Source organism: Diceros bicornis, chromosome 9, assembly GCF_020826845.1.
Source record: "Diceros bicornis minor isolate mBicDic1 chromosome 9, mDicBic1.mat.cur, whole genome shotgun sequence".
NCBI lineage: Eukaryota > Metazoa > Chordata > Mammalia > Perissodactyla > Rhinocerotidae > Diceros > Diceros bicornis.
Window position 1 is genome coordinate 56,703,640 of NC_080748.1, and position 12,061 is coordinate 56,715,700.

General features: G+C 33.7%; 1 protein-coding gene across 13 annotated transcripts in view; it reads right to left on the minus strand.

Moving 5' to 3' along the window:
• The window catches only part of MYCBP2 (MYC binding protein 2), a 256,327-nt gene that overhangs the window by 160,273 nt on the left and 83,993 nt on the right, over positions 1-12,061 (minus strand). For all 13 annotated transcript variants that reach the window (XM_058548329.1, XM_058548334.1, XM_058548335.1 and 10 more), the window contains 2 exons: positions 5,884-6,003; positions 4,821-4,902 (listed from right to left, as the gene is read on the minus strand). In XM_058548329.1, the coding sequence (XP_058404312.1) occupies positions 4,821-4,902; positions 5,884-6,003 (202 nt within the window). The remainder of the gene's footprint in view (positions 1-4,820; positions 4,903-5,883; positions 6,004-12,061) is intronic.

Genomic DNA, 12,061 nt, shown 5'->3' on the forward strand with positions numbered 1-12,061 from the left:
TAGGGAGGTAATAAAAGGAGAGTAGAGCAGAATGGCCATGCCTCAAAAGAGCAATAGCTTTTTTACTTGAGGATGGAGTAATATGGCTAGGAACAGCAGTGAAAGGTAAGTGGTTCTCAACTCTGAGGTACAGGGAGTTTTGGCAAACAAATAATTACCACTTTAAAAGGCTGACTGGTGAACTAATGCCCTCACAGAAATACCCAGTTCAATTCAAACAAAGAATTAAAGGGAAAGTTCCTATAATTGTTTACTTGTCTGCAGTTTACAAAGCACTGTCACATAAAATATTCATTATTTTCATTATTATATCATTATTCACATATAAATACTCAGAGTCAATATTCATTGATTATCAAAATAACTCTATGGGTAGATCTGAAGAGCCTAAAGGATTTTCCCAAGAGTTGGTGGCTTCTAATTACATAGTCTTTGAACTCTTTCCATCATACTAGTGAGCCCATTTATTAAATTATTTGGAAAATACAGGAAAAACAGAAAAGAAAAATTGTGTGTATATGTGTGCACTCCAGGCACTTCACACATAACTATATTAATTCTTCAACAACCCTATGGGATATTTAGTAAATTATAGTCACATAGCTGGTAAGAGATGAAGCAAAGATTTGAACCTTGTCTAAATGGTTCCAGACACGACGACTGTGTAGCATATTAATGCAGAAGGATAGTATAGCAAGAAAAAGACGAAACTCAGAAACACTGTAAGAATTATCAAAATTCTATTGGCAAAGGGAGAATAAATGCATCTAAACTATATAGTCTCTTTCCCAACATCCAGGTTTAAGTTTACTGAAAACGGTAAAAGAATTTGAAATTCAGAAATTTAGGAGCACATTGAACAAAATAAACAAGCAAAAAAAAAAAGAGTGCTGGTAGACTCATGTCATGCGTGAATATACAGCATCCCTCATAAGCTTTTTGACATTCACTTTAAAAAGCAGCAATAGTAACAACTAACATTTATTGAGCACTTACTATGGGCTAGGCACTGTGCTAATAAGTAAATGACATGCATCAATTCACTGAATTCTCACAACAAACTTCTGAGGGAAATACACTTACTCTCATTTAACAGAGGAAGGAACTGAGACATAGGAAAGTTAAATAACTTGGCCAAGGTCATATATAGGTACCAAGTGACAGAATCAGGACCCAAACTAGAGACTGAACTCAGTTATTCTGGCAAGACAACACATTAAATAAAGAGAATATCAATAATATTTTTCTATCTTTATCATCATGCACACTACAATATTTATCTTACATTAATCACACATTATTAATGTGCACTATACAATAAATTGCAGTTAAAAGCACTTGATTACTAGAAACTTAAAAAAATACTCTCCAAATGTATGCTTTATTTCAACTAAATATCTACAAATATTTGCTTTGTGGTAGATAACACATATGCTATAGGGGCTTTGTTCCTCCTGGGATTGTTCCTCCCTATTAGTGATCAATTCCTTTCTGATTTAATAGCATGGTTCTTCACACCTGCCTTTCAAGTCCCACATAGATCCAGACAAACAGCATAACTAGAGTGCTTACAACAGAAAGAGTTTTGACTAATTTTTGTTGAATCACCAGGCACAGTGTGTAGCATTATTTCACTGGGTAATCCAGGTTAGCTCTCCACACACCACACGTAATCAGCCTTCCAGTGACAACTCAATCAATGGACCTAGGGGGGTTCCAATTTACATGTCGGAAAAGAACAACTTCAAGCAATTAAAGTAAATCCCACCGGAGTTTAATCTTAAGAAACTCTGATATTTTATTTTCAACATTAAAAGCTATCATATTTCATGAATATGATAAATTCAAGCTATTTAAAATACTCTGCATATTGCTACGATATTGTCACCTGAGCAAGTCACTGCAAATCAAGCAATGGCGCTCAATGGTATAATCAGGACCACGAGGTAATGTTTTTAGGTAACCTCTTCATTTTAAAAGCTGACATGAGCACCTTCCCTTTCAACAGCAATTACGCCTCAATGTGGTGTGGTAGGATCCTGCGCTTGCTTATGCTGTTCATTCTTCACAGTACACAGTCACCTGAGGGCTGTGATGTGATTAGAGTTACAATTTTCACTACTTCCCTCCCACTTAGTCGGGACCACGAAATATAGCTATCTGCCAATTATTTTCTGTGGAATGACACCCAAGTACAAAGTCGAATTTGTGAAGGAGTGTCCTCCTTGCTGCACACATGACTGATGCTCCATGATGTATAACTATAACACACTTTTCCCAGTTTATATCATGACTCACAAAATAATCATCAGCTAAAGAACAACAGCAATAACGATGAAGATGATGATAATAAACCCTCTTCTTCTGTGTCCTGAGTCTTCAGTGAGAAACAGAACAGAAAGTTGCCAAATTCTTCTCCACACAAATTACAAGCCCTGATTCAGTCTCTGTATCAGTGATGTCATTCAACCGTGAAGCATAACATCTGCTGCCTTCTAACACTAGTGATAGTAATTGCTCAACTCTGCAAGCCATTGATATTCTGTCATATCCAATGTCCAATATCCAAATGTCACATCCAGTAAGACTTGATAAAGTAATTCTGCCAAAGACCTTTTGTTCTCTTTCCAAACACAATATTTTTCACTAAAATTGTATAGTTTTACAAACCCCTTGATAATAATGTCAACTGTAGGTTGCGCTTGTGTTTTTAGTAAGAAGTTCAGCTTAATGACACCTCAATCATCTCTTCTCATCATTAGCAACATCATTCATCAAAGTAACTAAGGACATTTCATTTCATCCCCATTTTGGGTGCACTATGAATAGATCTGACCCTGCCCTCTAGGGACAGACGATGGTTCTCAAACCCGGCAAATTAGAATCTGGACAGCTGTTAGCAAAAAACTCTGATGCCAGCCTCCTATCTAGCACAGCACTTCCCGCCTCCATCGACCCCTCTCCCCCATCTCCCATCTCACCTCTTAGAAATTCTAGATGCAGAATCCAGCCATGATATTTTTGAAGTTCCCTAAGTAATTATAACGTTCAGCGAGGATTAAGAATCACTGGTCTTTACCATACAAATGGCATAATTCCATCCCTGACGCAATAATGGAGTGGTTTCAAATCAAAGTGAACATTCTGGATTTTATTTAATGACTAGAGTAATTTATTGTATGTGACTGAAAAACCATATAGGCCCAGTTGATTCTGGCAGATATCTTGTGAACACAAGGCAGAGTAGACTATAAAGCAGAGCACAGAGTGAAAAAGAAAGAGAATTCTTGTGGCAAGCTAAATTGCTGAGTCAAGTCTGGTCTGAAGTTGCTCCACATCTCTCCAGACTTGATAAATAAGCCTGGTTTCAATGGTGGGGCAGCCATACACGTGGATCACTCAGATCTTCAAGACAACCTGCTGCAGGGAGCATAGCTGACTGATAGCCTTAGATGCTATCTCTTTGGATCCATGATGGCATTCTTCCCCTAGGACACTACCAGCCTGTGACTGAGCATGATGAAGGTATTAATGCTGGCCCATCCTGCCCAATTTGGGACTCTTCCAAAGGCAACTTTGGCTTGAGCACACCCCACTGGCCTGGCTGAAACTCTCTCAGAACTGCACTGTAATCTAGACTCTTCCTACCCCATCCTTCTTCCTTCTTTCCTTTCACAGGAGTCAGACCTACATCATGTCTGAAGGTTCTCCCTGCCTATTCCTGCTCTTTTCCTCTGTATCTTTCACAAGAGCTTTCCCCCAATAAATCGTTTGCAAATCTAATCCTGTCTTAGTATCTTCTTGAAAGACCTGAACTAATAAAGATGGATTTTCTATACTTTTGACTAACGGATAGGAATTCAGCTTCAGCTGCTGTAATGAAAGCCAAAATAACAGGGACTTAAACAATATAGAAGTTTATTTCTCTCTCAAGTAAGTGTTCAATTGTAAGGAGCTGATGTGGCAGTTCCATGGTATCATGGAGCCAGGCTATTTCTATCTTATAGCTCTGCCATTCTCAACATGTGGTTTCCAAATTATGACAGCTATGATGACTTCTCCAGCTCCTGCCAGCATGCATGGGTTCCGGGCAGCAAAACTGGAAGGGGAGAAGAGGAAATGGAAGGGTATTTCCCTTTAACCACATGATTTCAAAGTTGCACATGTCACTTCAGCTCACACGGCCACACCTTGCTGCAATGGAGGCAGGAAAAGGAAGTCTTTAGCTGCACGGTGATGTCACCAACTAAAACTCTACCACCAAATGAAGTAGGGAAGTATGGATATTAGGAAATGTCTAGTACACTCTACCACAATTAGTTCTTCACTATTCTGGATAAGTCAAAACAGTTTCTCCGAGAGACCACTAAGTTTTGTTTGAAAATTATTCAAAAGCTTCAATGACTTCATGTTAATATTAGACCAAAATTTCAAAACAGACAACATCAAGGAATATAATTGAATTCGTTGCCAATTTTTTTTAAAATGCAATTTGGGGATATTCATTGTCTTTTCTATTGCCATGAACAGCCTTTAAAAAGATGCAATTATTAAGAATATACTAGGATTTTGTGATAATCATAATCACTCATATTTTAAAACGTAAATCATCTTTTCTCCTGAAACCACAAAAACATCTATCCCCACAAAAGCACTCAACCACAAAATCAAGAACCACTGGTCATTTATGGGCCACACTTCACAAAACAGTGGTATAAATACTATTTCAAGTGCAGAAATATATATTTGGAAAGAAAAGGAAAAAGAAAAAAAAAGAAAAGAAAAAAGCCCAAGTCTCTTCAAACAAAAAGTCAGAGTACCTGGAATTGACATCTCCATGTCCTAGCTGCCCATGCTGTCCATATCCAAATGTATAGACATCTCCATTTTCCATTAAAACCACTGAAAACAAAACACAGAGCTTTATTTTTTCATCATATGCATTTTATATTTCTATCCCAACTATAATGAAAGCTAATGAAGGCAGTGTAATTTTCACCATTTAAAATCTATAGATCCATTAAAAATAGGCAATTGAAGCATAGACAAATTTATATTTAATGAGAAATAAATATAATTTTAGTTCTGAAAATATTTTTGTAGGTTATAAAAATGCATAACGTTTTTCATAATACGTACTTCAAAATTCTTATAAATGCCATTAAATAACATTAATATTTAACAAAACATTGGTTTGGGTCAACTGTAAAATCTTTGTAATAAGTAACTACATATAAAATATTGTTCCCTCATATCTAGGATAATTATACAGGTAGCAGATGGGTTTGAGCTCTGCACAATTATGTGCAACATCAACGAAATGTCAGAACTTTAATATCTGTCAATGCCTTAGCAAATAAGGAAATACATTTAATATCAAAGAATTTAACATTTTTTATTTTTATAAAGGTTGAATAGTACAACCTAAACTGTATAACCCAATGTCAATAATTTACTAAGAATTTATTTACTTTCTACATTTTAAGAAAATAAAGAAATTTATTGATGCACATTTCTCACTGAACAGCAATGGAATACGGGACCACGTTATAAACATCACAGAAGTCTAAAGTTCAAAGGGATTTCAGGGATTATTTCATCTTCAGGAATTTCATGAACTGAATTATAAAATAAGTCCATTAGAAGACAGACTAGAAGTCCATCAGAAGAGACTAGAAGACTCTAGAAAAGTACCTATTCCATCACGCCATAGTTTTTAAAAGAGATTCTGCAATAAATATGAAGCTTTTATAGATTTGAGAAATATGGCCACACTATAGCTTTTAATACACAAATAACAGTCTACATTCGTCAAAACTAAATAAATAAGTTATTTAGCACAATTATAAAAATGCAGTTATACCCTAAAGTTCGAGCTGCTACCTGAATGGTGAAATCCACAGCTGACTTGTACGGCCCGGAGCTCACAGTCAAATCGTACAGCGCCTGGAGGGTATGTTGTGATTTTGCTTGCATCCTTTTCTCCTCGTTCTCCACTTCCATCTGTAAGTGTTATAATTTGTAATTAAGCCATTATTCATCTTCAAAATAAAATTTTAAATCAGTTTACTATGGAAGAACAAGAGAAAAATGTTAAAAGGAACAAGCAAGAAGAATCTGCAGCTGTTAGAAGTGATAGATCAAGAATCTACCTGCAAAGAAGCAATTTTGAGAAGATGTACTACATACTTCCATTTGCAAATATCACTAAATCAATAAAAACACAAGTAAGATCTGGTTATGGATAAAACCTAATAAGCTAATCAGTTATGTAATGGAAACGGGTCATTAAGTTATAGAAATAAAATTCTAAATGTAATAGTTTGTATGTGAAAATTTAGTTTGCATCAAAAATAATTGCATGCAAAGTCATTTAACAATTATTTTAAACTTAATGATATTGTTAGTACCAGCCATTTTTAAAAAAAATTCCTAGTTGACTCACAAATAACATAGATTTCCCAAACACGTTTTAGAAAGGCTACTCTGTCCACGAGCATTGCTAAACTCACTTGAACTTTAAAAAATTTATAAAGACCAACAGCTTTATCCAATATATTGTAGCTCAATGGCTTACTCCCATTCATCTTTCCTGTGCCACCTTGCCCCCTGAGCCATTCTGCTTTGTGGTCTTCTGGCCCCGAACCACTACTCTCAATCAAACCTTTCTGCTTCCATTCCTTCTTTCCTCCTCCCTTCTTTTTATACTTTCCTCCCTTATGCTTGCTTTAGGCATTCCCTCCACCCCTGGTTTCTACATTTGACTTTGAATATTCTGGCATCCTAACCATAAAATAAAAAGCCACATTCCAGAATATAAAAACTTTAGTTTGGAATGTGTAAATAAGGGTGGTAACTTCCTTTTCCTAATCTAAAACTATATATCACTAAAACAGGACCTTTATATCATCAAGATTCAAATTCCTTGCACATGGAATAAACGTAAATCTAAAAGGAATTTCAAAAGGTCAACTAGTCTAAGCCACTCTCTTGTGGTACAGCAACTCTAAACAAGTGTGTATAATATGCAGATACACATGTGGATCTACAGACACACGTTTTTAATTGATTCTGTACTTCATTGCCCATTTTAGAATGCTAAACAGAACAATATCAAATCATTTCACGTTCACATTATGCTTTCTTTTTTTTATCTAATATTTCTAACCTTTAGTAATATACAGGCACGACAAAATTGGCCTAAACCATGACTTCTCTTTCTATAACTAAATGACTATCATTTCAAAAAGCTTTAAACCCTTTCTAACACTAGGACAGTAAAACCTCACTAATTCAGAAAAACATAGAATGGGTTGGCCCATACGACTTACTGAAAAGGTCTTAACCATAGAACATCAAAGTAAAAATTGAGTTTATTACCTTCAAGCAGTACAGATTATAGATAAAACTAAATGCTATAAATAAATAAAATGGGGTTACCTACATTACAATTCAAAATAGGCCTATATTACATAAAAATGTACCATAAACATAAAAGTCCTTTAACATACAAGAATTAATTGCTGGACCCAGAGGTTGAAGGCACGCTGAAGGAATCCTTCATTTCTTGAGCCCTTGGTTTGAAAAGCTAGTGATTTTAGACAGGTTTCCCCTTATAAGTATGACCCTGAAAATTCAGAGGAAGAAATTATTTTGATTTTTTTACTCAAAAAAGATCACAAATACTGCATCTGAAGTATCATAAATTCTGAATTAGTGAGAGGTTTTACTAAATAGGATAAAAAATATGATTCCTCTTCTGCTAAATTATCTAATGTGGGTTTGCCAAATTAAATCTGCAAGAATGGATAGGCTAGAAAAAAAATCACATTTAGTTTCATTCCATCCAAAATGAAATATAATCATAGTTCAAAGACTCCTCATCTTGGAAAGACAATGGAATGGTTAAATATAAACAAGGACCTATAGCAAAAGGAGTATCTTCCAAAGACTACTTAAATAAGATGAAAGATGCATAGAAATTTTACAGCTTGATCTCAATTGGTAAAAATATCTAATTATTAAAATCAAATCTGATTTAACATAGAAAACAAATTGTGTTCACATGATTTTGTCAGACTTAACTAAATTCATTATTACAAGAATCATTCCACTTTATACAAATGTGTTGACTCCTGGTTACAAGCTTTTACCTTTGAATTTAGCATTTTGCCTTCTCCCTTGAGTCAGAGATTAAATATAGATACAAATCCCACAATAGAGATATAGCATCAGGGAAGGAGGAAAAAAAAAAAAGCCTAGTAATTTACTTATTAAAATCATAGTGATTAAAACAGTAGTAGCTATTATTTAAAGGTAAAAATAATACTAGAAACATTTTGTTCATCTAAACAAATCTTTATCTATATAAAATAATTTCTCAATTATTACAGATGGCAAAAATATTAGTATTACAAATTAAAAAATAGGGATGAGGTTCTTATTATCAGCAGCAGTGGCAGAATTTAAAAAATATGTATCTGTATCTGGTATTTGATGTCAATTAAAAAAATCAAGTGCAACTCTAACCTAGAAATTTATAAAAGTTTATCAAAAAAAAGGTACCTAATAAGTAGCCAAAAATTTAGTATAAATTTGAAGAATCAGCAAGTGAAACGTAGCAAGATTAATTCTGCTCAAGCTCATTATTCAATGAAGTGGTAAAATTAATCTCAGATTTGTAGGAAAAATAGTTAGGTCTGAATACTCTTATAAATGGCCATTTAGGTATAAGCATATCCGTATTTTCCCTAATATAAGTATGTTCATACATACATCATGTGATATTGAAACTATAACAGCTATAAAGTTTTGACAGATATGTATCTAAAACACTGCGAGTATATATACATTATGCATATTTGTGTACACAGAGAAAAGCGGATCCCGTATCTAAAGGACTTCAACTTTTAATTTTATTTAAATCTACACTTTCTTGGGTAGTCTTACAGTCATGCATATCACAAAAAGTATCAAAGAACACAGTGAGTACTTTGAGCAAAATCACTAAAATAAAACAGCAAAGCAGCAGCAACTACAATTTGCTAAGCGCTCGCTTTGTGCTAAACACTGTGTAAAATTTCACACAATTTTCACAGGAACCACTGTGAAAATTTAAATAGCACAGTAGATAAGTGCTTGAAGGCACTGGAGCCTAAGAGACTTGGATTAGAATCCTGGCTCTATTATTTGCTGGTTGAATGACAACTGGACACCGGACCTTTTTAAGTCTCAGCTTCCCCATCCATAAAATAGCAATAATAGTACATTACCTCACAAGGTTCTTAGGAGGACTAAGTGAAATAATGTATGAAAAGTGCTCAGTCAATATTCACTATTGTTGCTTTCTTTAATCAATACAATAATCCAATGACATGGGTAGTGATTCCACTTTGCAGTTGGGCAAACCAAGGCTTTAGAGGGGTTAAGTAACCAGCACAAAGTAATAAATGATAGAGCAGTTTTGGAGTTGGATCAAAAATAAGGCTCATGATGCATTTTACCACCATCAAACGGCTGACCTCTTAAATCTTTTGTAAAAATAAACCAATTACACCTTTAACAAATCTCAAATTTTGTACCTTTAGGATAATTCTAAAAGACAAAGCAAAGAATTCAATTCAAAGAATTAAAGCTAGTGTTCACGGAGGACTTCTATTTGCACAGAATATGTATATAAACACGCATACATATATATCTTAATGTAATCTTCATATCAACATAACCAGTTAGGAATTTTAATTCTGATTTTTAAAATAAGGAAAATGAAGCCAAAGAGATTAAGAAATTTATGAACGGCCCCATAATTCTAGTAAATGGCAAATTTAGGATTAAAACTGAGGCCTAATTCCAAAAGCTATAATATTTCCATTACACCACACCATTTCTAAAAAGAAAATAAGTGTAAAATACACACAAATGTTTATCAGTGTGTCTTCGGATTTTCAACAGTCACTTCAAGACACATTTCAAGACTATTTCCAGATGTTCCTAACTAGGAATACTATATTAAAATCTTTTTCTATGTAAGGCACTGAATAGCTGAAACAAATGTTAATCCAGATATCTGTTTGAAATATAGTCTACGGTTATATTTTTAAAATAACTTGCTATATGTTATATGGATTATATGTTATACTTATTGATTCAGCCTTATATACTCTATTTTGCCTCAAAATTTGCCTGTATAGGATGAATTCCATGACCTTCTCTGAATTCTGTCCAATCAGCCAGAAGCTCTCCAATTTTCCATCTTAGAACTCACTCCTGTTAACAATAAATCCACAGTTCTCACCCTCCACACAACCCCATAAAAAAGTCATAGTCTAGAAAATTTTAACTAGTACCATTCCACAATGTGTACCACCAACATAATTAAATGTAAGACAGAATATAGCAATTAATATGGTGAATTTCTCAGTGGGAGACAAACAGGGTAAGAAAAATGAGAGAAAATAAATGTAGGAAAAAAATATGTATTAAAAGACTACGACTGTATGTAGCAAGAGTAAAAGCAGTGAATGGCAAGAAGATTAAAGAAAGGACAGTTAGGTACAGTGAATGCAAACGGGGTAAAGGAGAGAGAACTGGGTGGGTGTGCAGGAATCAGTGAGTGGTAAGTTAATACTCTTTACATAAAACAGGGCACCATTTGATAAAACATTACTTACACTTCAAATTCATTTTGGGGGTAAAGAGACAAAACTATTTCACTCTACAAAACCATAAAATCTTATTTAAAAAAAAAAAAACAAAACTGGCCCTACACTGTAATACCATGAAGTAAGTCCTTCCAAAGAAATTGCTACAAATATACAAAGAATCTTGTTACAACATAACCCTGGGGCAGACAAGATGGAAGCAAGGCTAGCTATTGTTGAGTAATTTCTATAACTAACCAATGTGAAGCTGTAAAAAGTCTGTGTTAAATTTGTAAACTTAGTCTTCATTTAGCATTTAATTTTAAAATTCTGGAAAAAATAAAACTGTTTGTCCATAAGATACTAACATGTAGCTGAAAAAGTTTTAAGCTGTTTCATGAAATGTAAATATTTAACTTCAGGTAAAGTATTAGAAAAACTCCACTTTCATATAATTGGGGGAAAAAGACACTGAGAAAATCTGTTCTAATAGTGGCATAGTACACAATATGAGATCAGAGATTCTGGCAATAATTAAGATAATTTACATAGCATACCGCAAATATTGTTCCTGAGATTTAAGTATTGGCATTGTCAGAGCACTCAGTAAATCAAGCAATCACAAATTTTACTATGGTTAATCACATTAGATTTAAAATACTTTCAATTTTTATTTCTGCAGAATATATCTTAAGTAGTACTCTGTACTTCTACTAAAAACAGGGGTTTTGTCTGTTTTGTGTTTTTGCTTTGACTGGCAAACTGATAGACTGAAAGAGGCAAATAAAAATAAAATTAATTATATTATATGTGAAAGTGTAAAAAATAAAATTAGTCTATAACAAATTTGCAGCAAAGGAAAAAATAAGACACGAAACATTAGTTAGATTAATTTGTCTATATGGAATGTGTGTTTTTAAAACTCTGTATTCTATTTTGCAGAGTTTATTTTAGGCATTTAAGAAAATAGCAACTGTAATTGTACTAGTCAAAGAGCCTGTGGTTCCCATGCCAAGATTTAAGGCATAATTTATATTATAAATTCTCTGCATTAAATTCTTTCCTGATCTTAGTTGACCCATAATCTGTTTTGAAAGAAAATATGCTTGCTTCAGGAATATTTTTAAATAATCCAGAACTCTGAGATCTCAAAGAATTACACAGAAATAGATTCCTAGTCACTCACAGACTTGTTTAGACCTCTGACAGTTTATGAGGCCTAGAGTAGGTTTACTTAACTCACTCTTTGTTTACATCTATCACTATTTAACCCTCAAATATCAAATAATTCACGAGTCTTGTGTATGTAAACTTTAATACTAAAACAATGTTAAAGTGTAAAAGTAGTCAATTCATTATTACTTTATACACTGAATTTAGTAATTTTCTTAATTCTAAAGCAAATAAATAGCATTAAAAAA